Source organism: Aquarana catesbeiana, linkage group LG11 (genome assembly GCF_042186555.1).
Source record: "Aquarana catesbeiana isolate 2022-GZ linkage group LG11, ASM4218655v1, whole genome shotgun sequence".
NCBI classification, from domain to species: domain Eukaryota; kingdom Metazoa; phylum Chordata; class Amphibia; order Anura; family Ranidae; genus Aquarana; species Aquarana catesbeiana.
This window is the reverse complement of record NC_133334.1, coordinates 61136246-61164086: the sequence shown is the minus strand read 5'-3', so window position 1 is coordinate 61164086 and position 27841 is coordinate 61136246. Positions and strand designations below refer to the sequence as shown.

General features: G+C 42.2%; 1 protein-coding gene across 2 annotated transcripts; it reads left to right on the top strand.

Annotated features, from left to right (window-relative positions):
- On the top strand, positions 1-27337 carry EIF3M (eukaryotic translation initiation factor 3 subunit M). Of its 2 annotated transcripts, none has more exons than XM_073604483.1 (11): positions 1-153; positions 2907-3039; positions 4886-5024; positions 8325-8448; positions 8545-8639; positions 11219-11302; positions 14673-14772; positions 15642-15723; positions 24164-24307; positions 26077-26137; positions 26525-27337. In XM_073604483.1, the coding sequence occupies exons 1-11, from the start codon at positions 112-114 to the stop codon at positions 26643-26645; spliced, it is 1125 nt and encodes a 374-aa protein (XP_073460584.1). In that variant the 5' UTR covers positions 1-111; the 3' UTR covers positions 26646-27337. The 2 variants fall into 2 exon arrangements, with proteins under 2 accessions (XP_073460584.1, XP_073460583.1); XM_073604482.1 differs by having other exon boundaries at positions 11216-11302.
- The last annotated feature ends 504 nt before the right edge of the window (positions 27338-27841 follow it).

The following is a 27841-nucleotide window of genomic DNA, read 5'->3' as shown; positions in this document are numbered from 1 at the left end:
CGTGTCTTTAGACGACGTCCTGACGCCACGCTCTGACCCGGAAGTGTTCGCCGGTTCCTTTCTCCTTTTCCGGAGCGGCGGTGGCGGCGTGTTGCAGAGGGCTTTGTAGCCATGAGTGTCCCGGCTTTTATTGATGTGACCGAGGAGGATCAGGTGAGGAGCTCCGGACACCTTTATGGACGTGCTTCTCCGGCTGCAGTGGAGCTGGAAGTCATGAGGGTGGGGGGTGCTGCTGAGACTTGTAGTTCCACAGCAGCAGCTGGAGGGGCCTGTAGTGTGTGAGGGAGGAGATGAGTGCAGCGCTGACCTGTAAGAACCATATTAATGTACAGGATGCTGTATATGGAGCTGTGTGTGTTCTATAGCCATGTGTTCCCCCTGTCCCATTCATATGACTGATCTAGTGAGACCATCAGCTGATCCCTCCGCCACATGTCCCTCACTGTATACCGCTCCTTCCGGGTGTGGGGCTGGGATCTCCCAGAATGCAGTGCCCCAATTTCCAGGCCTGTAATATATCAGGGGTGTCACACCCACAACTTACACTCCCCATATGTCTTTATTTCACTATAAAGTAGCTGCATTTTGTTAATGTGAGTGCATTTCAGAATGCAGATAAAGGAGTGCAAGCACTGGGGTTACCGCCTCATCCCTTTAAACCCGAACACATATCAACTAGGGCCAAAACAACGAATCAATTGTGAAGATAGTTATCAACTATTTTCATAATCGATTAATTGGTCAGCCGATTAGTTGGCCTGCATACAGAATGCATTATTTGTTTACATATCGGGGAAATGAACAAATAAAAAGTTGCGCTAATTGTGTACTAACCACCTCCCGTCCGCGCTATAGCCGAAAGACGGCCACAGCGCGGACCTATTTTGCCGGGAGGGTGTCCATAGACTCCCCCCCCCCCGTGCTCGAGTGGCCTGCGCGCCCCCTGCAGGGAGCGTGCGGCACGCTCTGTGATCAGCGAGTCTATCGATCCCGACCCCTTACCATGTGATCAGCTGATCATGTGATGTAAACAGAGACAGGAATCGACTATTTTTCTCCTCACACTAGTAGCGTGAGGAGGAAAAAAAGTGGATCACCAGCGGCTGTGAGAGGGACATCAGTCCCGATCTGGAGAGCCTCTGCAGAGGCTTCTGTGCCACCTATCTGTGCCCACCAGTGCTGCCTATCAGTGCCTCATTACCGGCGCCGCCTATCGGTGCCTCATTACCGGCGCCGCCTATCGGTGCCTCATTACCGGCGCCGCCTATCGGTGCCTCATTACCGGCGCCGCCTATCGGTGCCTCATTACCGGCGCCGCCTATCGGTGCCTCATTACCGGCGCCGCCTATCGGTGCCTCATTACCGGCGCCGCCTATCGGTGCCTCATTACCGGCGCCGTTTTATCAGTGCCACCCACCGGTGGCGTCTTATCAGTGCCAGAATGAATACAATAAAAAATATATTCTATAATACATTGGGGATGATGCAGTATGGCATTTCTGACACAGTTCTGGTGCTGTGGTTGTAGTCAGACTTAATGGCGGTTGTGCCAGATTCATGAAACCCGTGCAATTGTTCATAGTTTGTACCGGCCCATGCAACAAATTCGTAGTTTTTATTCGCAACACTTTTGCCATATGCTGTTGCAACTAATTCATAAAGAAATACTAGCAGAGATTAGGAAGGTACATAAGACCTCTTCCAGGTTGGAGTAAATTGTGTCAGACAAAATTCCAAATGGACAGCAGTAAAAAAAAATCAAAAAACGTGGTTATTACTAGGGATGCACCGAATGGGTTTTTTGGTGCCGAAAATGAAAAATACACTAGGCCGAAACAGCACCGATACCGAAAGTGGCTGTTTTTAAAAATATTTTTATACAGGAGATGGTCAGACTGGGGAGATGGTCAGAGACTGGGGACATGGTACAGGAGATGGTCAGAGACTGGGGACATGGTACAGGAGATGGTCAGAGACTGGGGACATGGTACAGGAGACGGTCAGAGACTGGGGACACGGTACAGGAGACGGTCAGAGACTGGGGACACGGTACAGGAGACGGTCAGAGACTGGGGACACGGTACAGGAGACGGTCAGAGACTGGGGACACGGTACAGGAGATGGTCAGAGACTGGGGACACGGTACAGGAGACGGTCAGAGACTGGGGACATGGTACAGGAGACGGTCAGAGACTGGGGACACGATACAGGAGATCAATGCAGCCTCACCAGTGCCCGTCATGCAGCCCGCGTTTGCCCATAAGATGCAGCCTGCCAGTGCCCGTCATGCAGCTTGCCAGTTCCCGAATCAGAGCGGCGATCTCCGTGTGTCACGGAGCTGCATTTGAATTGCCCGGGTCGCAGTAACGATGTTCCGCCTCCTGTAATCACGTCACACTGATTCAACGTCCCACCATTGGATCAGTGTGCCGTCTGTCACTGCGGTCTGTGTAGTTAAGCTTCGTGACACAACGGAGATCGCGGCGAGGAGGGAGGGGAGGAGAGGACTGCGGAGCGCCACGCCAGAAGGATACCCTCGTAATGGGCAGCACCAGGGACGGGGCCCCCGTCAAGGCCCCGCCCCCATTTTCGGCGCTGTTATCGGCGAGATTTCCTTTTCCGATATGTTTCGGCGGCCGAAAATTTGGTGCATCACTAGTTATTACTCTTCCCCATGTATCATAAATTAAAAAAAAAAAAATAATAATAAAAAAAAAAATAATTCTGGAGTTGGACTTTTAGAATGGTGTCAAATGTATGTGGAGTGGGAAGTGCTGTGCCTGTGTGATAATGATCCCTCTTCTTGCAGGTTCTGCTGAGTGTAGATAAGGGAATCTGCACCACTCAGAGCTGCTAAGGATCATCCATGTAAACCTTCAGTAAAAATATTTCTTCCTTCTCTTTAGGCTGGGGAGCTTCGTGCTTTCTTAAAATCTAAAGGAGCAGAGATATCGGAGGAGAACTCGGAGGGCGGACTTCACATTGACTTGGCTCAGATCATTGAAGCATGTGATGTTTGCTTGAAAGACGATGATAAAGGTTTGTCATATTGTGAATTAAAGGAAACCTGTGCTTGTCAATACATGGACGGACTCTTGTGAAAATGCTAGATACTTGGCTGTTTTATGGATCCTTGGCTTTTATTACCATTTTGAGCCTTAACCCCTTGACTACCAAGCTATAATTTTTAAATGGTGCAGTAAACAAAGGGTTAAAACAAGCTCATGGCTGCTACTGCTTGGTGTGGATTTTATCAGCTGGCAAATGGCTTTCAGATAAGAGCTATGGCAGTGGTCGCCAATCTTTCAGACCTCACAGACCGCTGACCACTAACAATTTTGCATGTCTTATACACACAATGCCGCCCCCCCCTTCATGTGCTTGAGCTCCATGCTCCCTCCTGCAGTCTGTGATCAGCACTGCCATTAAAAGTCCCCTCTTTCTTCACCTCCCACTCTCTGCACTACTCCTGGCACCTCCCTCTGAGTTCACAGGAGCTGGAACCACAGAGGAGACACACATGCATTGAGACCAACACTGCAAACAACATTGGGCAGTATATCTGCCACAATGTTGATTCACAGCAGAACCCCTGGGTACCACCAACATTTTCTTGTGGACCGCTAACCTATGGGACTCTGTGATTTATTTATTTATTTTTTTTTTTTTTCCCCCCAGCTGACATTACCTATGATGGTTCCTGACCTCTCCCATTCCTCTGGGGAGCCCAGAATCATAGCAAACAGCTCCTGCAGTGAGAGCAAGGGAGATCAGGGAACAGATGTGTAATATGTCACTTCCGGGTCACAGCTCAGCTACTGGAGGCAAGGATACAGCTAATCAAGCACAGTCTGTGTTTGGTTAGTTGCACTGGAGGTCTAATAGACCTAATGGTCTAAGAGACTACCTGTCATGTGCCCATGTTATCACATAGGGGGCTTGTTAGCCCCTTTGTGTTGGCAATGAAGTTACATAAAAATAAATAAATTAAAGTCCACCAATCTTTCCTGTTTGGTTTACAGTGAGTTTGGAGTTGCAGTCAGCAATCTAGGGGAATGGAGAGAGTGGAAACCTTCAGCTTGTGTGGTGAATGATTTGCACCTGGGGAAAGGGACTTTCATTAAGAAAATGACAAGCTGCCAGTAACACAGGCCGGATACTACACCTACCCTGTTTCCCCGAAAATAAGACCTAGCGTGATTGTCGGTGATGGCTGCAATATAAGCCCTACCCCCCAAATAAGCCCTAGTTAAAGTCCTTGTAGGTCTTATTTTCAGGGTAGGGCTTATTTGGGGGGAAACAAGGTAGGGCTTATTTGGGGGGTAGGGCTTATATTGCAGCGATCACTGACAATCACGCTAGGTCTTATTTTTGGGGAAACAGGGTATCTGATACAACCTAGTATAGTACCTGGCTTGTGCTGTTGTCAGCTTGGGATTTTGTAAATGAAATCCCTTTTCTTCAGCTGTGATCATTCACTGCACAAGCTGATAGTTTCCACTCTCTGCACATCTTGATAGTAGGCTGCTTTATAAATGTGCATAGCCATTTACCCTGCTGTTTGAATGTAAATAATTCATTTACAAAGGAAGGTACTGCCTTTGGCCACTAGATGGTCTGAAGTATCATAGGAAATTCAGTATTTCTCATTTTTAAATCAATGATTACAGCACAGCATATAGCATGTTTACATTATTTTTTTCCCCTTTCACACAGAATGAATGTATGTGCTCTTTCACTGGGGAATGGCTATGCAGATTCTTTATAAAATCCACACCTTTAGCACACCGTTTAAACTTAAGGCTCTCGCTGTCTGGACAGAGGCAGAGTTTATTATCTTTTCAATCATCAGAATGCTTCATATTTTAAATTTTAATATTTCCAGATGTGGAGAGTGTCATGAATAGTGTGGTGTCCCTGTTACTTATCCTGGAGCCAGACAAGCAGGAAGCTTTAATCGAAAGCCTATGTGAGAAGCTGGTAAAATACAGGGAAGGTGAACGTCCTCCTTTAAGACTGCAGCTGTAAGTATGTCCATGACTTACCTATAAGTACCTGTAATAAAAATCACCCAAGGAAAGTTCTACCTTTCCCTTTCTTTTAAAACGGAAAACATTTTTAGTGTGTGAACATACCTATAATATAAAGCTACACTTTCTTTGTGTTTCATTGGGTGAATGCTTACAGGAAGGCTCTTTTCTGTTGTGCCCAGAACCACTCATACTTCATTGTGTAGCCAGTCTTCCTCCTGAAGTATTGACCACTAAGAAATTACTGCACATCATTGAGATAATTACCGGTCACTTTATTAGGTTCAATTACTTGGTAACACAAATTTCTTAGCCAATCGCATTGCAGCAGCTCAATGCATTTAGCCATCTAGATGTGGCGAAGACGACTTGTTGAAGTTTAAATCGAGCATCAGAATGGGGAAGAAATAGGATTTAAGTGACCTTGAATGTGGAATGGTTGTTAGTGCCAGACAGACTGGTCTGAGTATTTCAAAAACTGCTAATCTTCTGGAATTTTCACACACAACCATCTCTGGGGTTTGCAGAGAATGTTCCGAAAAAGAGAAAATATCCAGTGAGTGGATGTTGTGTGGACAAAAGTGCCTCATTGATGTCAAAGGAGAATGGGCAGATTGGTTTTGAGATGATAGAAAGGCAACAGTAATTCAAACACTCATTAGAAACCAAGATTTGCAGAATACCATCTCTGAACGCACAGCACATCAAACCTTGAACCAGATGGGCTTCAGCCACAGAAGACCACACCGGGTGCCACTCCCGTCAGCTAAGAACAGGAAAATGAGGCTACAATTTGCACAGGATCACCAAAATTAGACAATAGAAGATTGGAAAAACATTGCCTCGTCTGATGAGTCTCGATTTCAGCTGCGACATTCAGATGGTAGGAAATCATGGATCCATCCTGCCTTGTATCAACAGTTCAGGCTGGTGGTGTATTGATGTGGGGGATATTTTCTTGGCACACTTTGGGCCCCTTAGTACCTATTAAGCATCGTTTTAAACACTGCGGCCTACCTGAGTATTGTCGCTGACCTTGTCCATCCCTTCATGACTAGAGTGTACTCATCTTCTGATGGCTCCTTCTAGCAGGATAATGCACCATGTCACAAAGCTCAAATCATCTCACCACTGGTTTCTTGAACATGACAATGAGGTCGTTGTACTCCAATGGCCTCCACAGTCACCAAATCTCAATCCAATAGAACAACTTTGGGATGTGGTGGAATGAGAGATTCTCATCATGGATTTGCAGCCGACAAATATGCAGTAACTGCATGATGTCACTGTGGCCCAAAAGCTCTGAGGAATGTTATGTTTTCAACACCTTGTTGAATCTATGCCACGAAGAATTAAGGTAGTTCTGAAAGCAAAACGGTGTCCAACCTGATACTAGCAAAGTGTACCTAATAAAGTGACCAGTGAGTGTATAATAATGTAAATGGATTGAGGAAAGTGATCTTTAGTAAAAGGATTGTTTTAGAAATATACACTTGTCTGTTTGTCAATAGCCACTTTATTTTTCCTTTTTATTTTTATTTTTTGCTCATAATTGTAAAGAGCCATAATATGTAGTAATCTATTACAATTTGACTTGCTTTTGAATTTTATAACAGCCGGAACAGTGAGAATTTGATGGGATGCTTTATGCTGGGTAAAGAAGTGGCTACATCTGTTTCCCACTGACATATTGGGGTGGATTTACTAAAGGCAAATAGACTGTGCACTTTGGAAGTGCAGTTGAACTAATTTTCCCCAGAGCTTGGTGAATATGATGAAACTTCACTTTGTAAAGAACACCCAGTCTGGTGTGCAAGGAAAATTATGAAAATCAGCAGAGCTTCACTGTATTCACTAATGAGTGTAACTGCACTTGCAGTGTACAGTCTATTTTGCCTTTAGTAAATCCACCCCATAGTGTCTTCTGTATATAGTATAGTGGTTTTGATTATTACAAAGTCTTGGTGATTATTATTATTTATTTTTATTTTTTTTGTGGATATACCAGTACTTTTTAATTTGCGCATATAGTGTTTTTATCATGATTGATCTTTTTAGCTTTGGTACTGTATTTTGGAAGGTAAACTAAACAGCAGTGCAGTTAATTGATTTTCTGCTTGCCAATGTTGACACTCAAGCAAGTCATGCATGCAAGTCTGTCACCTGGAACAGAGCAGACAGCTGTACCTCCATGTATGTGACCTGTTTGAATGTCCAGGGTTATCACATAACATATGACCTTTGCATATATATGTGAATCCAGGGACACTTTGCCTTACATTAACAGCTGTTAATGAAGACTTGTGTAAAAATTCTCTTACTAAGATTATAAAGAGAATGTCACTATGGAATATTTCCAAGCCATCCACTTACCACCCCCTGTATAATTGTGTGCCTGTGAGGCAAATAAAGGCATTATTGTAAATGGGAAAGATGGATGGGGTTTAAGAGTTTGGGAAATGTTAGCATTTAGTAACCCAGTAAAATTAGGGATGAAAGGAGCACAGAAGATGCGTTCTTACTCACCATCTGCTCTTGGGTAGAACTTTTATTTCCTCAACCGTCTTTCATGATAACATTTGGGGAGAGCGTTGGAGCATAACTCCACCCACTTTCCCAGGAAACACTTCGACTTGGATCTTCAAAAGGCAGGATACGTGGATCCGCCATGGTGGAAGCACTGCATGGTAACCATGGGTGGTGCTATTCTCTTGGCAGGTTGAGGGGTTTTGTGCAGCCATTCTTTTTTCTTTTTTCCTCTTTATTTTGATGACCATCTCAGCACCCCACTGACGATAGTGGCTTTTCTGGAGCCCTCTTCTTGCCTATTAACTCAGGGAGAGTAATGGCTGCCTGGGTGTTTACTGCCTTTGCTTGGGGTCTATGGGGGAGGGTGCAGGTGGGGGCTCATTTGGTTAATGCTCAGTGTTTCCTGGGCACTCCGCTCACTCTGGCAACGGGTGACATCACATTTAGGTAGGAGGAACTTCCAGTGGGTGCAGACAGCTTCTGGTTCTGTCTGCTGGAATGGAAGGGGCAGGTCAAGCTGGTGCTTCCAGTTCTGGTCCTCACCAGTCTGAAATATGTTCCCTTTCTAAAAATAACATTTTGGAAGTTTCCAAACTTTATTGAAATTTTTTTTTTTTCTGCTGCCTTTTATTTAGACTAATATATCTCTTTACTGTATTGCTTTAATTGTTGGTCATTCTGCAGTGCTGTTATAGGCCTCCTTCCCAGTGACTGTTGCTTCTATATTGTAAGATAAAAATGTACTGTGGTCTGCTTATCTTCCAGACTGAGTAACCTATTTCATGGCATGGACAAGACCACCCCTGTCAGGTACACCGTATACTGTGCCCTCATCAAAGTGGCAGCCAGCTGTGGAGCCATAATGTTCATTCCAACAGATCTTGATCAGGTCAGTACCTTTCCCTCTTCTCCTTATTTACTTAGAACAGCTTCCTGAATTACAGACAGTTTCACTTGGGTTTTGTTCTTTTTTTTTTTTTTTCAGGTTCGCAAATGGATCACAGACTGGGGCCTCAGCACAGAGCAGAAACACATTTTACTCCGGCTCCTCTATGAGGCTCTTGTTGAATGCAAACGAAGGTGAATGTGAAAAGTTTTGGGTGTATATTGAAAAGGCATTGGGTGTTTATAAAAGCCCGCTCTTATTTAGTTTTGAATACAGTGAGGAAGACTTAGGAAGTTCATCAGATTATTATTGCTGCCTGTGTTCATACCGTGTAGTAAAAGTGACGGGAAGTAAGCAGCATATCAATGGACAGTAATAAAAGCACTATTCTAGTGAAGAGTTGTCATTGGTGTCTGTGTCTCCACTCAGCAGAGTCCCTTCTCCTGTTCGATCAGCAGAATAGGAATTGAGGAGAATTCTCCCCAACTGGGACACTGACAATAAAAAAAAAATCTTGCTTCTAAGTCCTTTCTGCTTCTTTCAAAATTTAAGTCATTTTCAGTAGACTTTTAGTTCCAAAATACATTATTATGGTGGATACAGATGAGTCCCAGACCATACAACTTCAAGAATAATTCAGCTGTGTAACTTTTCTGACAGGTTCTCTTTGGAGTATAGGTGCACTATGCCCTCCAGATCTGGCTTTCTCCTTTTCCTTTTTTTCTGTTTCTGTATTTTGTGCTCTCCTCTATGTACACATGAACCTGCACATCCCTCCTTTAAGTTAATATAAGGTGAAATGGTTGTATTTGTCACATGCTCACTGAAATGCCACTATACACTGTGTGTGAGCATGGTAGGCCTAGTTCTAGTATTAGTTAAGTCTCGTACACACGATCTGATTGTTGGCCAACCGAGCGTCTGATTTTTGTCCAAAGGGCGTGTGCCAGGACAGGATCTTGTCTTGAATACTAACGGTATTCAATTATCGGCCAACAAACACGAACGTAGTGACGTACTACGAGAAATTTCAGCTCTTGAGCGCCACCCTTTGGGCCCCTTCTGCTAATTTCGTGTTTGGTGAGCATTGATTCCGAGCATGCGTGTTTGTACCTTCAACTTTCGTGTGACAGACTTGTGTACAGACCATCAGAAAATCTGACAACAGACCGTTGTCCACCGAAAATTTACTAGCATGTCATCCAACATTTGTTGGCCGAAAGTTGGACAACAATTGTCAAAAGGAGTGTACTAACGGTCAGATTCTAGCCCAACAGTCTTTCAACAGCCAATCCCCTGCCAACAATTTGATTGTGTGTATGAGGCTTAGAATAAAGATCACGATTCTTGCGGCGTAACATCTTTCACATTATACCAAAAAATTGGGCTAACTTTACTGTTTCTTTTTTTAATTTTTTTTTTTTATTCGTTTGAAGTGTATTTTTTTTTCCCCCCAAAAAATGCGTTTAAAAGACAATCGCCATTGTATTTCCTAGTGTCTCTGCTAAAAAAAAAATATATATAATGTGTATATGTTTGGGGGTTCCAAGTAATTTTCTAGCAGAAAATACCGATTTTAACTTTGTAAGAAACAAATGTCAAAGGTTTAGTCTTTAAGTGGTTAAACTTCCCTTATTTACCCACAAAATGTTATCCCTTTGATCTAAGAACGAAAAGTTACAATGTTTCATGGACAATTGTGAAAATCTTGGCAGGCTGCCCTGTTTTTTCCTTTTGACAGCTGAGTGAGCAGAGAACTCTCTACACTTGTTGCATGAATGAATCTGGAAATTCTGCATATAGATAGTGAGGAGGGTTGAATTGAGATCATGATTTTTAACAATTTATCGTGCAGCTCTTTATTGGAAGGGATAGACTGATGCTGTGTGAAATTGCACTTTTACCACTGACCTGCCTACAAACTTTGGTTTAATCTGTGTAGTTCGAGTTGCAGGTAATTAAGATTCACCAATCGACCATAACATTATAACCACCCATCAAAGCATGAACTCCCCTAGACCTCTGAAGGTATGCTATGGTATCTGGCACCGAGTCATGAGTAGCAGATCCTTTGTCTTGTAAGTTAGAGGTGGGGCCTGTGTGGAGCAGACTTGGATTTCCAGCACATCCTACAGATGCTCCATGAGATCTGGAGAATTTAGAGGCCAAGTCAACACCTCAGACTTGTTGTTCTTGAATTTTGAATTTTTCAGACCAGGCCTCCTCCTTCCATTGCTCAGTGGTCCAGTTCTGATGCTCACAATCCTATACAATTTTTCTGAAATTTGAGCCACAGTAGCTCTTCTATTTTCTCACACTACAGGGCCAGCCTTCGTTCCCCTTGTTAATGAGCCTTTGCTGCCCATGACCCTGACGTTGGTTTAGCGGTTTTCCTTAGACCACTTGTGGTAGGCCCTGGCCACTGCAGACTGGGAACATCCCACAAGAGCTGCAGTTGGAGTTGCTCTGACCCAGTTGTCTAGCCATTACAGTTTGGCTCGTCAGATCCTTACACTTGCCCATTTTTTCTGCTTTCAACATATCGACTTCAGGGACAACCTGTTCACTTGCTGCCTTATATATTCCGCCCACTGTAGGATGCCATTGTCACAAGATAATGAATGTTATTCACTTTACCTGTCAGTGGTAATAATGTTGTGACTGATCGTTGTATATCGGCACGTACAAAACTTGCTCACATATTATAAATGTCTGTCTGCAGAAGTTCCACATTACTATGAATTCTAAAATTCCATACATTTTGTTTTAGCAGTGATGATGCCGCTAAGGTGATGGTGGAGCTATTGGGAAGCTACACAGATGACAACGCATCTCAAGCCCGTGTGGATGCACACAAGTAATTTATCTAACATATCTTTCACATTGTTTTGCACCAGGAAAAGACACACAAGTTTACTTCACATGGTGGCCAGTCTTTACAGAGATTACATGTCAGGTGTAAAGGTGTGATATGGCTGCCATCAGGGAAATTTGAGTGCAAAAGTGATGCTTTATGGCATTGTGATCTACGCTCTGCAGAAATTACAGCTTTGTATTTGTGACTGCTAAGGAAGGGGGAAATCTCATCCCATACGGGAATTCTTAAGCTGTTTTATATCATTTTCTTGTTAAATTTTCTTTAAATTTACCTTCAACTATGTAGTGTGAGGACCTGTCTGATTGCACACAATTAAAGTGTTTAGGTTTGACCTCGTATATGGTTTTGGTAACTCTAAGGGCTGGTTCACACCACAAAAACACTCCAGATCCATTCCGGATGCATTTTTGCGCGCGTTTCTGGAAGCATTCCAGATGCTTTTTTCTCTTTTCCTGTTTTTTCACTGTACTGGGGTCTGGTGGGTTTTTTGAGTTTCAGTGCATTTTTGATGTGTTACTTCGTTTAAGTACAGTCCAATGCAGGAAAAATGCAACATGTTCTACTTTTTTTTTTTTTTTTTTTTGTTTTTTTTTTTTTTGTTTTCTGGAACTGGAAAGTCCTGAAACTGACTGTACTGGTGTGAACTATGCCATTGGAAACCATATAACCTACTTTCCATGCGTTTTTTTGATGCAGACCAAAAAAACGCCCTAAAGGAAAATTGTACAAGAAAATTGTGTAATGTGTAGCCAGCGTTACCTGAGAATCATCCAATCCATCCAGCACCATAATCACTTACTGTGACTCTGTATTATAGTGCATAAAGCCAGAACACTGCCCGTGTACCTCCAAAAATGTATTGAGGTCAAAATGCAAAAGTGGTAACATTTAAAAATATTAGTTATTTTTTAGTTATATTTTAGTGGGACTGCGACATTGTGGCAGACAGATCGGGCACTTTTGACACTTTTTTTTTTGGACCAGTGACATTTATACAGCAATCAGTGCTAAAAATAGCCACTGATTACTGTATAAATGGCACCGGCAGGGAAGGGGTTAACACTAGGGGGCGATCAAGGGGTGTTTCTAACTGGGGGGGAGTGTACTGACTGGGAGTAGAGAGAGATCGCTGTTCCTGATCACTAGGAACAGACGATCACTCTCTACTCCCCTGTCAGAACAGGGATTATTTTGTTTACATTGACAGATCCACGTTCTGGCTCTCTGTGGAGCAATCGCGGATGTCCGGCGGTGTGCCTGCTATTGCTCTTAAAGCGGCTGACGTACAGCTACGGCGATTTGCGAAGCCGAGTCAACCTGCCACAGTATGACGATGGCGGCTGGTCGGCAAGTGGTTAATGTGACCTATAAACTGTACAACACAATTGAAAAACAAAGTGAAATCTTTTAGGGGGGAGAGTAAAAAATAAACTAAAATGTGGGTGCACACCCTCTTATAACTGGGGATGTAGCTGTGTTCAGAATTGGGCAGTCACATTCAAACTCATGTTAAATAGGAGTCAGTACACACCTGCCATCATTTTAAAGTGCCTCTGATTGACCCCAAATAAAGTTCAGCTGTTCTAGTAGGTCTTTCCTGACATTTTCTTAGTGGAATGCTAAAGCAAAAGCCATGGTCCGCAGAGAGCTTCCAAAGCATTGGAGAGATCCCATTGTTAAGTTATCAGTCAGGAGAAGGGTACAAAAGGATTTCCAGGGCATTAGATATACCATGGAACACAGTGAAGACAGTCAATCAGGTGGGGAAAATATGGCACAACAGTGACGTTACCAAGAACTGGACGTCCCTCCAAAATTGATGAAAACCAGAAGAAAACTGGTGAGGGAGGATGCCAAGAGGCCTACAGCAACATTAAAGTGGTTGTAAACTCTTACACACCACTTTTACCTACAGGTAAGACTATAATAAGGCTTACCTATAGGTACTGGACCGTTTCTATAGTGCCTGTGCCATGATCGTCTGTGCATGTGTGGGAGTGACGTCAGGCGACTCCGGCCAGTAACTGAGCCGGAGTCCACGGCCCTGGAAGGAAGAGGGGCGAAGATGGATGCTTCAGAAGAAGATTAATGTTTTGGAATGGCCCAGACCTGAATCCGATTGAAAATCTGTGGGGTGATCTGAAGAGGTCTTTGCACAGGAGATGTTCTCCCAATCTGACAGATTTGGAGTGTTTTGGCAAAGAAGAGTGGGCAAATATTGCCAAGACTAAATCTGGCATGCTGATAGACTCAGACCCAAAAAGACTGAGTGCTGTAATAAAATCAAAAAGGTGCTTCAACAAAGTATTAGTGTAAGGGTGTGCACACTTATGCAACCATATACATATTTTTTTTTTCTTCCCTCCACCTAAAAGATTTCAGTTTGTTGTTCAACTGAGTTGTACAGTTTATAGGTCACATTAAAGGTGGAAAGTTCTGAAATGATTTATCTTTTGTCTCATTTTCTTTTTTACATCACAGAAACCTGACATTTTAACAGGGGTGTGTAGACTTTTTATATCCACTGTATATGAAATGTTGCCTGGCCAGGCCCTTTGAAATGCTGAGGGTAACTGGCCTTCATGCGGAGGCCCTAACATTTAAGAAGTGTCAATGGTGCTTCTTAAAAAGGGCAAGCCCATATGCTTCTCTGTTTGCTTTTTGTGCTAGTGATTGTCAGAGACGCTGTATGCACCAGAGTCCATGTGTTACAGCAAGGACAAGTGTCAGTAAACATTATCCTTCATACAGCCAGCATTAAAAGTGCTAATACACACACTCCTCCAAAACTAGGCCACTGTACAGTCTTTAATTTAGATTTGCTAAACTATTAACTAAAGTGTGTATATATATAAGCCCATTCACCAAAATATCATACTTTTTTTTTTTTTTTTTTTAATTTTGGAATTTTAAACATCGCAAGTCTATATCTCTGCAACATTCATTTAAAATAACCGGTTATCTTTCCATTATCCCTTTTTCATGCTTTTCCTGTTACGGGATGACAAGGCTTTGTCCCTGGCTCCTGAGGCATGGGCTTCAGTGGTCACTATTGGGATATTTGCCCTGATCAAGACCTGTAGCTGCTGCTGGATCAAAGGCATGTAGGCAGGTAGTTGCTGTAAAAGATGAGAAGCCTGGAGGTGCATACAAAGGATAAATGAAGATGAAACTGGCATTTTCAAAAGAAAGCATGGCAATTGTTTATTTCACATGCTCTTGCAAACTAAATTTTATCCAGTTAGGGTTTACCTCTACTTTTAAGGATATGACTGATTTTTGTCGTCGTATATAATGACTCGTCGTGTTTAACAATATATGTTGTGCTAATTTAGACTTTCTGTTGTAGATGCATTGTGAGAGCACTGAAGGACCCCAAAGCATTCTTACTTGATCACCTCCTTGCCTTAAAGCCCGTTAAGTTTTTGGAAGGAGAACTTATTCACGATGTAAGTGTTTTATGTAAAGGCAATAATAATGTGGCCAAACATAACTCTGCAATTGTCCGTTTTATTCGGCAAGGTCTCTGCTTTCAGGAAATATATAATTCTTTGGGGATTTTAAAGTAATTTCTAGCAAAAAATGCAGATTTTAACATGTGCCCTGGTAGCCAAGTGGCTAAGGTATAGTTATGGATGTCAGTGTATAATATAGGGGGTTACTGTTCGTAGATGTTGTCCTGTATCCAGCTCAGTCTCAGGTTGGTCTCTAAATGTAAACTGTGGGAGAGATAGATAGATTAGCACTGCTAAAACTCAGTCCATGGTACTTAGGGTTTGCTTATTGCCATTGCACATTTCTCTCCAGTGATGTCCATCAGCTGTCCAGGATATTCCTCCTGATTGGCTGAGACACAGCAGCGGTGCCATTGGCTCCTGCAGCTGTCAGTCGGTCAGCCAATCAGGGGAGAGCGGGTGCTGGGCCAGGTCGGGGCTCCTTGTCTGAATGGACTCAGCTCGGGTGCCCCCATAGAAAGCTGCTGGCTGAGGGGGCACTCGAGGGGGGGGGTCAGGAGCAGCAAAGAGGGACCCGAGAAGAGGAGGATCTGAGCTGCTCTGTGCAAAACTAACTGCACAGAGGAGATGAGTATAATATGTTTGTTTTTTGTTTTTGTTTTTTTTATGAGACTTTACAATCATATATAAAGTGCTGCACCGGAGTTATTTTTCTTTTTGCCACTCATCTCACCACTGGCCTGCAGTCTGCTCTGCATAGCGGTGACTGAACCCAATACTATACTTAGGCAGCATATCTTGTAATTTTGCATTTCATTATTGGGAAATAACGGTTTTGTTTTCCCATATTATTGTCTTTTTAGCTTCTGACAATATTTGTGAGTGGCAAGCTGTCTTCATACGTCAGATTTTACCAGAATAACAAGGATTTTATTGATTCATTAGGTAAGTAATGATATCTTTATAATGCTGGCATCGGTAAAATTACATTTCAGATTTGATCTTTCTGGATAAACGTAAAGGTGAAGTCCAGGAATATGATAAAAAACACCCTTGTAGTGGGGCTTTTCCCATACTGCAAGAATAAAACATGCTTTGTTGCCTAGGATAACAGTAAAAAAAAGCTATTTTACTTTTACTTTTTCTCTTTTCTTCCCCAGCATCTGGTGCTCTTCCCTTCTCTAGTTCTCTGGTACATGGGCCAGTGTCCTTCCAATGCAGGACTTGATGGTCCTGCTCTGTATGTGATGACATCATAGCTGCGGCTGCCAGCCAGGGCGCTGAAGGGAAGAGCATCCACTACATACAGTATACAGCACTGTGGTCTGTTAGTGGTAAGGGGACTTCCCGTCTGCTGCTGGAGCAAAATCGTTTTGGGCCAATTGCTGCTCAGCCATTAACAGGAAGCCTTGTATTTTGATCAACTAATACAAGGCTTCCACTGATTTGCTGAGGTGGAGATCGTAATATCTTGCCTGCCTCTCCTCCTCAGCCATTCAAGGGAAGCCTTGTATTTGATGAAATACAAGGCTTTCTGTGAATGTCATTCACCCCAACTTGATTTTGTTCCAGCAGCAGATAAGTCCCCATACCGCTGCTGGGACAGCACTGCATATAGCTGATACTGCATACGGTTTACAGCGCTGACAGCAGGTGCATCTATTGGGAAAGTACATAGTTTTTGGGGGCGGGTTGGCCCAAGCAAACTATATGGAAGCTGTAGTTGGGCTTTAATCAGCAGTTGTACAGTCTGAGAGGTTCTCTATGTAACCCATTCAAATTACATCCAGGCAAGCTGGCTGAGTTGCACAGTTTGTGGATGTATTTACCTGACAAATCAAAATCTTTCTGTAGCAAACATATGACACTGGCCGTGTCAATCAGGGTGTGATTTGCTGACTTTAAAGTGAACTTGTCGCATATTTTACACAACCCTCAAATGTATGAGCAGCTTTAGGGCATATATTGATGGAACGGTATCAAAACGACTTTTCTCTTTACCAGAGGTCTTCAAACTGCGGCCATTTGCTTGCCTTTATCCGGCCCCTGGGGCACCATTCCATCCACTGCCGCCAACGATGGGGCACCATTCCATCCACTGCCGCCAACGATGGGGCACCATTCCACATACTGACCCCAGTCTGGTCCCCCTAAAGTCTTAAGGACCGTAAACTGGCCCTTTGTTTAAAAAGTTTGGGTGCCCCTGTTCTGTACAAATCAATGGTGGTGATGAAGCAGGTTATTGCAGCTTAGGTGAAGCTAAAAGAAAAAAAAAAATACAGGTCAGGTGGTCACACCTGCAGGTCAAATGCATTTATAAGTGAACTCTGAAACTGATAACAAATGCAAGCAGAATGCACCTGAAAGAAAGCTACCTTTGCCATTCGTGAAGGTCCTAAATACCTGTAACATGGTGAAACCAGAATCGGAAGCGCATGCAGTCAAGGCTTTTAAGCCTAATAACAGTAACGCATTCAGTTACCAAGTTTAACTATAGCTGACGGGTGTATAAAGGTATCAGTGGAAGTTAGTAGTGAGACATTTAGAAACACAAGTCCATCTTATTTACCTGTTATGCAGTATGGTTGTTACTTTTTGATGGGATTTGATCTCCTGATGATATCATGGCGTTTGAGGGACCTTTTACCATTGGTTGGATTTTGTTTAAATACAATGTTTGGCAGTTAAACATACATTCAAGAAAACGTCACACTGTAGTGTGACTATCCAGTACAATAAACAACTTTTTTTGCTTGAACTAGGCCCTTTTCACACATGCTGTCCAATCAGGTCCACCTATTTGTTTTTCAGGCAGACCTGATCAGATGCTCCATTCACCTCCCTATGGAGCGACGGATGACATCCGCCGCTATCCAATCCTGTCCGCCAAATCCAGATGGATGAAAACCCTATTTTCCATCCGTCTGGTGGATGGAGTTGGATGAAAACGGACAGGCATTTTCATCTGATCTCCCATAGAGGACAGCGGGGCTCTGATAGGTCCGCACAGGGGCTCTGCACAGTGAGCAGAGACGAACCTATCATCTGCTTGCTCAGCAGGGATCAACAGATCGATCCCCACTGAGCAAGCGGAGTCTGTCAAAACTGACGTGCCCCGTGTGAAAGGGGCCTCAAGGTGTGCCAATGACCAATTCTGTGGCTGGTGGCTCTGACCCCTCTCAAATAACATTATTTTTGGCATTGTTCATGCACTTTGTTCTGGTAGGCTTTACCCACTTTCGCTCTGGGCCTTTTCTGGCACTTTTTGTTCACTTGTAACCATCAGTATTTTGTGCTAGAATATTACTTGGAGCCCCCAAACATATATATTTTGCAATTTATATCGCACTGTATTTGCAAATGCAATTTTTTTTGGGGGGGGGGGGGGGGGGGGGGAATACACTTTTGAATTTTATTACAAAAAAACACAATACATAACCCAATTTTTTTTGTAAAAGATGTTACGCTGAGTAAACATGTCACATTTTAAAATTGCGCATGCCGTGCAATGGTGACAAACAACGTAAATTTTACTACCCATAGGCGTCACTTTAAAAGCCTTTACAGACTGTTTTGACCACATAACTCAGCTTGAACTTTGTGTCTTTATATTATGTCTTTGGCATTCTCCTGATTTTTCTCATTGTTTTACGTTGCAAAATACATCCGGTTTACTTTGTTTTCTTTTCTTTTCTCTTCTTTTTTTTTTTTTTTTTTTTTTTTTTTTCCGTGCATTATTCTGACCTGATGCATGTCCCACCTTATTCTGCTTGTGTGGGTTTGTTTGTTATTGTTTTAACCCATACCTACTGTGCATTTTGTAATCTATGCATTCACTGAATAAAAATATTCAACCATTAAAACCTTTACAGGTTACCACGTTAGATGTACAGAGGAGGTCTGTTGCTAGAATTTCCTGCCCATGATCTGATGTTCGCAGTGATACGTCATGTGTGTAACGATTGCTGTACGCGTTTGCCTTTGTGCAGGAGGACAGGGGCACTTTTGTTGTAAAACTTTTTTTTTTATCGCTGTCACAAGGAATGTAAACATCCTTGTGACGGCAATAGGCATGTGACAGGTACTCTTTATGGAGAGATCTGGGATCTATAAGGCCCCAAATTCCTCCCCTGCACTTGGACATTAAAAACACGGTGCTTTAGGTTTTTTAAAAATGGCGCTGATTGTTTTTGAGTAAACTGGAAGTGACGTCGTCGCTTCCAGTTTATTATTCTGAACAGCCGATCCTGGCTTTGCTTGGCTGTCTGGCTTGCTGGCGAATGCGGTCGCTCAGAGCTCCTGGTGGGATGGGAGAACCTGATAAAGCTGTGGGGAGGGGTGGGATGTCCCCTCCCGCTGCTTGTAATAGCAATCAAGCGGCTAGTTAGCCGTGCCGATTGCTATTACAAGAGATCTGACCGCTGGCTCTAAAAACCTACAGCTGCAGGCATCACCCCAGTATAGCCACTGAAAGTCCAGCGATTTACAGATATGTTGCTGTACGGAAGTGGTTAAGCATAGATGCATTTTGGTACCTGGTGGATTATACCCTTCTATAAAGCGATTTGCAGTCTGATTCAAAAGACATGAACGTTAAACTTCGATCTGTGTAGATGGATGTAAATAATATGCACCGCTTTGTGTTGGAGGGCTGCCGATAAGGTGCTGCCCTCACTACACACCTGTCCTGGTGGTTTTAATTTGTTCTTTGTGCTGACGACCCCCTGATAATAAAATACAACCTCCTCCAACAATTCCTCCCAGAAAACAGCAGGCTGGAGGCATGATGACAAGGTGGTTTTATAAAAATCCTCACTGAGGAATGGATTTTGGCGGCCCTCTTAATAGTGGGATGGTAGAGGTTCCTCCACACTCGTCCACTTCATATGGCGTGGGGGATTAAATAAAATGTCAGCAGATAGGAAGGCAAAACAGAAAAACACTTCAGACCGTGAACCTATAAAGCTGGCAGTCCAATGTGGCGGCTGTTAATTTGTTTCATAGCATGCAGCATCTGTGTGATGGAATGTTAATGTCAGCAGCTCTTTTATTTACACACCCAGGGAATAGGGAGTAGTCATTAACACTGCGACACTCCCCCATTCATGTGTAATTGACTGTTTCAAAGGAGCACAAGTCCATAAGCTATTGCATGCATTACAATTACATTTCCCATATCAAATTTTTTTTTCTCCCTGCCATTTTTTTTCTTTATTTGGCCGGGGGTCAGACACAATGCCAGCCATGTTAAATGATGCATTTCAGAAATGATGTACTGAGGTTCTGACAACTGATACGGACGAGAGTTATCAAGGGAGAATAGGCTTTCCAGTATTCATTGTTTTGTGCCCAACTTTAAGAAGTGTAGAATGCATTCCAAATGTGACTAGACTGTTGCCATCGCTTTAAAGCCATACTCCCTGCAGATGGTGAAATAAATAAGAGACTCATTTTACCAGCCAAAGAGTTTTGTAGTTCTGTCCATCCCTACCTGAAATTTACACAGCTTTCTTTGCTTCATCTAGGCCACCTCACTGCCGCTAGACAGCGAAAGAGCAACAGACTGATGAGATCATCTCTCTGCTCTCATCTCCTGTCAGCATGTTACTTTTTAACTTTTGCAGGACACCTGATTGGCTTGCCCTTTTCTCTGATTGCTTATGTACAAGAGGCTGGATAGTACCAAGTCAGTCAGGTGTTGATACTACTTTTTGTGTTAATATCTGCCTGGGGTGGAATTGGGCAGAGTTGATAATCTGTCAGCTCTCTATTGGTATCTGCAGGGGAGATCTCTTCCCACTTCCAGGCCTTCTATTACAGCTCCTGTGTGTTGGGCCAGTCAGAGGAGAGGGCTTTGACGTGCGAGGGGGTTGTTCTAGGGAATTGACCCTCCCAGGTGTAGTGAGTTTCTAGCAAGTGGCACATTGCAACTCAATAGAAACCGCCAAGTAAATATTTTTCTATGCTTTTGCATGCATTTTTTTCCTAAGTTGGGGACAGAGTCTATTTAGGAAAAATTGTATCGGGCTTAGTTAACACATGCAGTTGGGAAGTGGGCAATAAAAATCGTTGGTTGAGCCCCATCTTTACCACACTCTTTAAGCTGCAACAAGGCAAAAACGAATCCTTGCCATGTTCAACAGGCAGTACCACCGAGGAATGCGATGCAGTATCGCCTCATGCCTATCAGCTGTGCCTGCACTGCTCTCTGAAAAGTGATCCACCATGGATCACTCTCTCAAGAGTGACACAGATGTAAATGAGCCCCACTTTAAAGAATCAAAGTGTTTAACCATTTGCCAACCAGTTTTGGGAGGGTGTAATATAACGTGCTTCCGTGATCACACCGCCGTGGTGCACTCTGATCGCTGTGTCATTAGGATACAGTTAATCACGGATTGGGGTGAAGGGACAATCGCAGCTGATCACGGTGTAAACACAAGCTGGTTATCGTCATTCCTTTTCCTCGCGCTGATAGCGTAAGGAGAGCTGATAACCGGCTTGTGTGAAAGGGACATCTAAACTGATAATTAGGGCAATGATTATCAGTGCAGTTCCAACAGTACTCATCAGTGTCTCCTATAAGTGCTGCCTATCAATGGCCATCAGTGTGCTGTTTAGGTGTGCTGGCTGCAAAATAAGGAATTCCACACTGTGGGGTTGATTTACTAAAACTGGAGCACTCAGAATATGGTGCAGCTCTGCATGGTAGCCAATCAGCTTTCAACTTCAGTTTGTTCAATCAAGCTTTGGCAATAAAACCTGGAAGCTGATTGGTTTCTATGCACAGCTGCTCCAGGTTTAGTAAATCAACCCCTCTGTGTCTCTCACTTGGGTGTGTGTTTGCAGACTGAAGCTCTGACAATCTCATGTTTCAGGTCCAGTTGCTGTTTAAGCAGCAAGCAGAGTTCAGGCACATCTCAGGAGGCAGTGGAAAAAAGGATTAAGGAACGGGGGGGGGGGGGGTGAAATGGAGGAGAGATGAAGGGAGGGGGATAAGAAGCGAGGAAAAACCCAGATCACCCAAAGTTTGTGCCCAGAGCTATAGGAATCTTCTTCTGAACCTTAGTAGTCGGCCACATGCATCTATACATTTCCTAGGACACTGTCTGCTCTCGTACATGATTCTATAGAGGAGTAGGAGAGCAGATAGCGAGCTGCGGATGATGGAATCATGTAAACTGACCACGGTGTCGGCAGCCTTGATTATCGTGGTCAGTTTGCAGGGGGGGGGGGCCATAGTCAGGCATGATCCGCCGGGTTTTTTTAGGTGTTACAGGGGGCCAAATGACACAGCACAAGCACTGTGCTGTATAACTCTAAGGCAGTGATGGTGAACCTTGGCACCCCAGATGTTTTGGAACTACATTTCCCAGGATGCTCATGCACTCTGCAGTATAGTTGAGCATGTGACTGGCGGCTCCCTGCCGCATGCGTTGGAGTGACGTCACGCGGCTCCGGCTAGTCACAGAGCTGGAGTCCGCGGCCCCAGAAGTAAGACGGGTGAAGATGGATGCGGCCTGCAGCGGGGACGGTGCAGGCTTAGTTTACAGGTAAGTGTTACATAATGTGCTAGTATGCAATGCATACTAGCACATTATGCTTTTACTTTGCAGGGTAAAAGAAAGGAAGTAAAACCCATCAGGGTTTACTTCCTCCTTTGTGCTGCCAATGTGTGTGGTTTTTAGCCAGAGATTGTAGGGGGGAAAAAAAACGTATTAAATGTGTTCTGCTTTTACTGACACCCCCTTTATTACTTCCCACCATGATGACCTGAATGCTGTGTGCAGATAATATGGTCAAGTTTCTTTTAGAAGGCAGCTAATTTGATTTGCTTTACTTCTCTGAGAAGAATGTGCTGATTTCCTTGATTTACTAATTAGAAGTCAAGAAGTTCAATTTGTCATGCACATCGCCTCGGCTTGTACACCTTTTATATCTTTGTGCTCAGCAAGCCTATTTATGCTGTACCAGGTTAAGCAGATTGCTTTGTTAATTATGCTAATTCGTTCTAATTGACTTTTATATTTTTTGAAGTCTGTTGACCATAGACCTTTTTTTTTTTTTTTTTTTTTTTTTTTTTTTTTTTTTTTTCTTTTGTTGCTTTGAGTTATGACTTTTGTTTTTATTGGGTCTCTGCTTTCTTGTTATAATTACTGGTAATTAACAGAGGTAATTAGTAAAATGTCTTGTAATGCTATAAAGTTGATCTTTATGTATCTAGAAAAAAAGAATTCCCTCATTAGCCACATGATTTCTTGTCTATAGAGCCAGGCAGAAGCCCTCGATTATGACAATTTTTACTTTTGTATAAGTCCCAGGTAGCTTGGTTCTATTTAACATGATCGATTTTCAGTATGTTTGGAGAACGCCAGTCTAATGAACGGGTAGTATATATATATGGCTTATGAAGTAAACATAAGAGGTTAGAAATATAGCATTTGCCATTACAGACTTGTGTTTAGGGGTGAAGGCTCTAGGGCTGTCATTCGGATTCTAAATTCTCTAGAGTCATTGACCTGGAACAAGCACCTTCTCTTTTATCAGTGAATATATATAAGGCTTTCTTTTATTGGCCAAGGTGAAGCTTGTGACACCCGCCTGCCTGTTCACCCCAGTCAATGGGAGAATGCCTTGTATTCATTAACCACTTGATTACTGGGCACTTCTACCCCCCCTCCTGCCCAGGCCAATTTTCAGCTTTCATCTCTGTCACACTTTTAATGACAATTACTCAGTCATGCTACACTGTACCCATATGACATTTTTATCATTTTTTTTTCACACAAATAGCTTTCTTTTGGTGGTATTTAATCACCACTGAGTTTTTTTTTTTTTTTTGTTTGCTAAACAAAGACCGAACATTTAAAAAAAACACATTTTTTCCAATTTTGTTATAACATTTTGCAAACAGGTAATTTTTCTCCTTCACTGATGAGCGCTGGTGGGGCCTGATATGTGGCACTGATTAGCGGCACATGTGGGCGCTAAGGGGACCGATGTTCCCTCTAACGGAAGCCACGGCATTTTTTTCCCTTCACGCTGTTAGCGTGAAGGAAAAAAAAAAGATAACCGACATCTGTATATTTTTGTGATCAGCTGTCATTGGCTGACAGCTGATCACCTGGTAAAGGGTCTGCTGCGAATAGCCCTTTACCTGATCTATGATAAGTCGAGTCTCATGGACTCTGTGATCACCATGCGTGCAACCTGCGCACTCCAGGGGAAGCACGAGAACGGGAGGACGTCCATGTATGCCCTCCCGGCAATTTAAGCCTGGGTTGTAGCAGTCTTTCGGCTATAGTGCAGTGGTTAATAAAAGGAATACAGCTAAATTTTCTTTTTCGCTTTGTATTGATCTAGCCTTTAATGTTTGTTTTTTAAGGTCTGTCACATGAGCAGAACACAGAGAAAATGCGACTTCTAACCTTCATGGGAATGGCTGTGGAGAGCAAAGAAATTTCCTTTGATACCCTTCAGCAGGAGCTGCAGATCGGGGCAGACGATGTGGAAGCCTTCGTAATCGATGGCAAGTCATTTTCATACTTTCCATAAAGTACATGACACATCTGAACGTGTAATGTAGCATTCTGCCTAAACAGGATTTAACACCCTGCATATTCTGTGGTAATATTTGTTCTAATGTGTAATTGTATCAGCAAGCAAGGTTTTCTAATATCTTGACTGTCTAAAATAAGCCAAGTTGGAAAGAGATATATATATACACACACACACACCCCCTAGAGAGTAAAATGGTGGGTGTTGCATATTTTTATCACGCTATATTTGTGCAGCAGTTTTTTTTTAATGAATTTTTTTTTTTCTTAGGAAAAAATACACTTTAATGACTTCTACTGCATATAATACCCATTTGTTTGGTAAAATCTAAAAGATGTTGCACTAAGGAAATAGATACCAAACGTCATACTTTAAAATTGCGTATGCCCGTGGAATGGTGGCAAACTACAGTACCTTAAAAAAAAAAAAAATCTCCATAGGTGGCGCTTTAAAAGCCTTTACAGCAAGGTGGATTGGATTTAAATCTCTAGTAAAAAGGCTTGATTTAAATCAACTCTATTTTTAAATCATATTTTTTTAAAGAGCAACTGTCATCTTTGTCCCACAGCGGCCCCTCCCTTGCCCCGCTGTTGACTTACCAACAGTCCCATTCACTTTAATGGGACAGCTGGTGATGTGGCAGCCACAGAACAAGGTGAGGCACGTGGCGCCAGCAGGTGAGTGGATGCCCACTAACAGGCACCGCCATGATGGATCTGAAATGACAGGTGTTCTTTAAATGTAAGGACTTCTTGCTGGTAGTTAGAATCTCTTAAATATTTGCAAACAAAATGAAGGTTTCCTATTTGGAATAATAAGCTGTCAGGTTAATAAAACAGCGATATCAGAACCAATTCAATCATACAGTTTGTAGTGTACATAGATTTATGTGCAAAACAATGGTATAAAGGAATAGTCCTGAACTTTGTTTTATCTCATGGTTACTGTGAATTTGTGTGAATGCATCAATGCAGTGCATGTTATCTCATCTTGCAGAGCTTGGATTCATTGAATGAGGTTACCAAAAATGTAAATATTGCAGAATATACAGCCTCATGCTACATAACTAAGCTCCATTTCATGCTGAATAACCTAAATTATTGTATCTTAAATAGAAAATTATCCTTTAGATATTTTTACTCCAAAAGCATGTTATTAAATTTGATAATCAAAATCTGATTTAAATCCCAAAAATCCTTTTTTTTTTTTTTTTTTTTTTTTTTTTTTTTAATCATTGATTTTTATCTACCCTGCTTTACAGGTTACCAGTTTTTAGAGTTACACAATTATTGCTCCTGTTCTGGTGATCATGGTGATAACTCACATGCGATGCGATCGCCGTTTACATATGCGTGCGGGGATCAACATTTGTGTGTGTAAGAACGGGGAGCTTTAAAAACTTTTACAGGCGGTGGAAGAGGAGGGGTGGCCCCCTTCTGCCTGTAAAAGTGATCCAGTGGCTGTATAGTTGCTCGGATCACTTTTAATTACCAGCTCTAAAAATGATACCGGGATCATGGTTGTAGCATCGACCATTATACCAGCATAACCACTTAAACCTTAGACTGTTTTTTGTAAATGGCCTAAGGGACAGGAAGTGGTTAACCATGTAGAATCTTTCCAAAACCACACTAGGGGCCTGAAAAGTGAAATATGATAGAATGCTATATGAAAATGAGGTATATTTTGCTTTGTTTTTATTGGGTAAATATTCTTGCTTTCTTTTATACGTTTTTGTAGCTGTAAAAACCAAGATGGTATACTGCAAGATTGACCAGACGCAGAAAAAAGTTGTTGTAAGGTAATGTATTAATGTATTCGTTTCTCCTCTATAGTTTGCAGTCTAGTGTGTTTTAATTATTTCTCGTAATATATATTTAATATTTTAGATTGTTCCCATCATGTGCTTGTAGTTAAATGCCAGCTATTTATCATAATTTTATTAAGGCCCAGACCGAATGTGATTAGCTTATTTAATGAAAGTGTCCTATTTTCCAGCACATTTCACTTAATGACCGTGACAGTGGCCTGAATGCTAATTAGCTACACGTCTTGCTATAGTGACTTCATAAAATGGGAATTGTGCTGAGAAATCCTCTGTGTAAAATAACATTGTCTGAATTACTGAAGGCAAAACTTGGCCGTGTTTATAAGTTTGTCTTTTTTTTTTTTTTTTTTTCTTTTGTAGTTGCAGCACACACAGGACCTTTGGAAAGCAGCAGTGGCAGCAATTATATGACGTGCTCAACACCTGGAAAATTAACTTGACTAAAGTGAAGAACAGTCTACATAGTATTTCTGATGCTTGACCATGTTAGCCATTTCTATGAACCATGTTGGATATTGCTACAGCTCTGGACTTTAAAGGCCAATTCCACCCCTAATATGTATATATCAGTTGTATGTTGTCGCTGTCAAATCGAATCATATGCTAACTTTTTTTTTTATTTTTAAAACTCCAGTGGTTTTGTCTTGATAACCAACATTCTTTTTAAATGCCCTGGCATCAGTTGAGAGGAAAGGGGCCTTGGTTATGGATCAGGTTGGAGGGAAGAAAAACTTTACCACTTACTGATATAAGATGATTTGACCTACCAGTGCTTATCTGAAACTGAAATATACCTTTTTAGTAGAGTTGGCCTTTAATGTGTTTCACCTATGTCTGTACTAGCTGTCCTCAGATTTGTTTTAAATAATGGAACATAAACTCTTTAAGGAAAAATATACAATACTTTTATAATCCTCATCCCATAGGTGTGTGATAGGACACTGGGTTCTATCAGTGCTCTATCTCCAATACTGTGACACTGCTCCTGGGTCTCTGCTCTCTCTGTTACTTTTGGAACTGAGAAGATGTGGCCTTTGGTTTATGCCTGGCATAAAAAGCTTGACTCTTTTGGCAGTTTCACAAAGCCTGAGATAAGGGGAATTTCTTTTACAAAAGCTAGACCAAATTAAATTATGACATTTGAAACCGACCTGATATAAAATCTGAACAGAACCTCTTTATTGTGTGTGGTTTTTTTTAAATTTATTTTTGTCTGTGTTGTGGTTCTATTCTTAACCGATTCAGCCCCGGAAGATTTTACCCCCTTCCTAACCAGAGCGGTTTTTGCGATTCAGCACTGCGTCGCTTTAACTGACAATTGCGCGGTCGTGCAACGTGGCTCCCAAACAAAATTGATGTCCTTTTTTTCCCACAAATAGAGCTTTCTTTTGGTGGTATTTGATCGCCTCTGCGATTTTTTTTTTTATTTTTTGCTCTATAAACAATATAAGAGTGACAATTTTGAAAAAAACGCATTTTTTTTACATTTTGCTATAATAAATATCCCCCAAAAATATATAAAAAACCATTTTTTTCTTCAGTTTAGGCCGATCTTATTCTTCTACATATTTTTGGTAAAAAAAAATCGCAATAAGCGTTGATCGATTAGTTTGCGCAAAAGTTATAGCGTTTTAATAAATAGGGGATAGTTTTATAGCATTTTTATTAAAACATTTT

Excerpts from the sequence above, each read along its gene's own strand:
- EIF3M (XM_073604482.1), top strand. The coding sequence starts at position 112 with ATGAGTGTCCCGGCTTTTATTGATGTGACCGAGGAGGATCAG. Across the intron at positions 14,773-15,641 it reads AAGGAGAACTTATTCACGAT|CTTCTGACAATATTTGTGAG; the intron begins GTAAGTGTTTTA and ends TTGTCTTTTTAG. Across the intron at positions 26,138-26,524 it reads CAGAAAAAAGTTGTTGTAAG|TTGCAGCACACACAGGACCT; the intron begins GTAATGTATTAA and ends TTTCTTTTGTAG.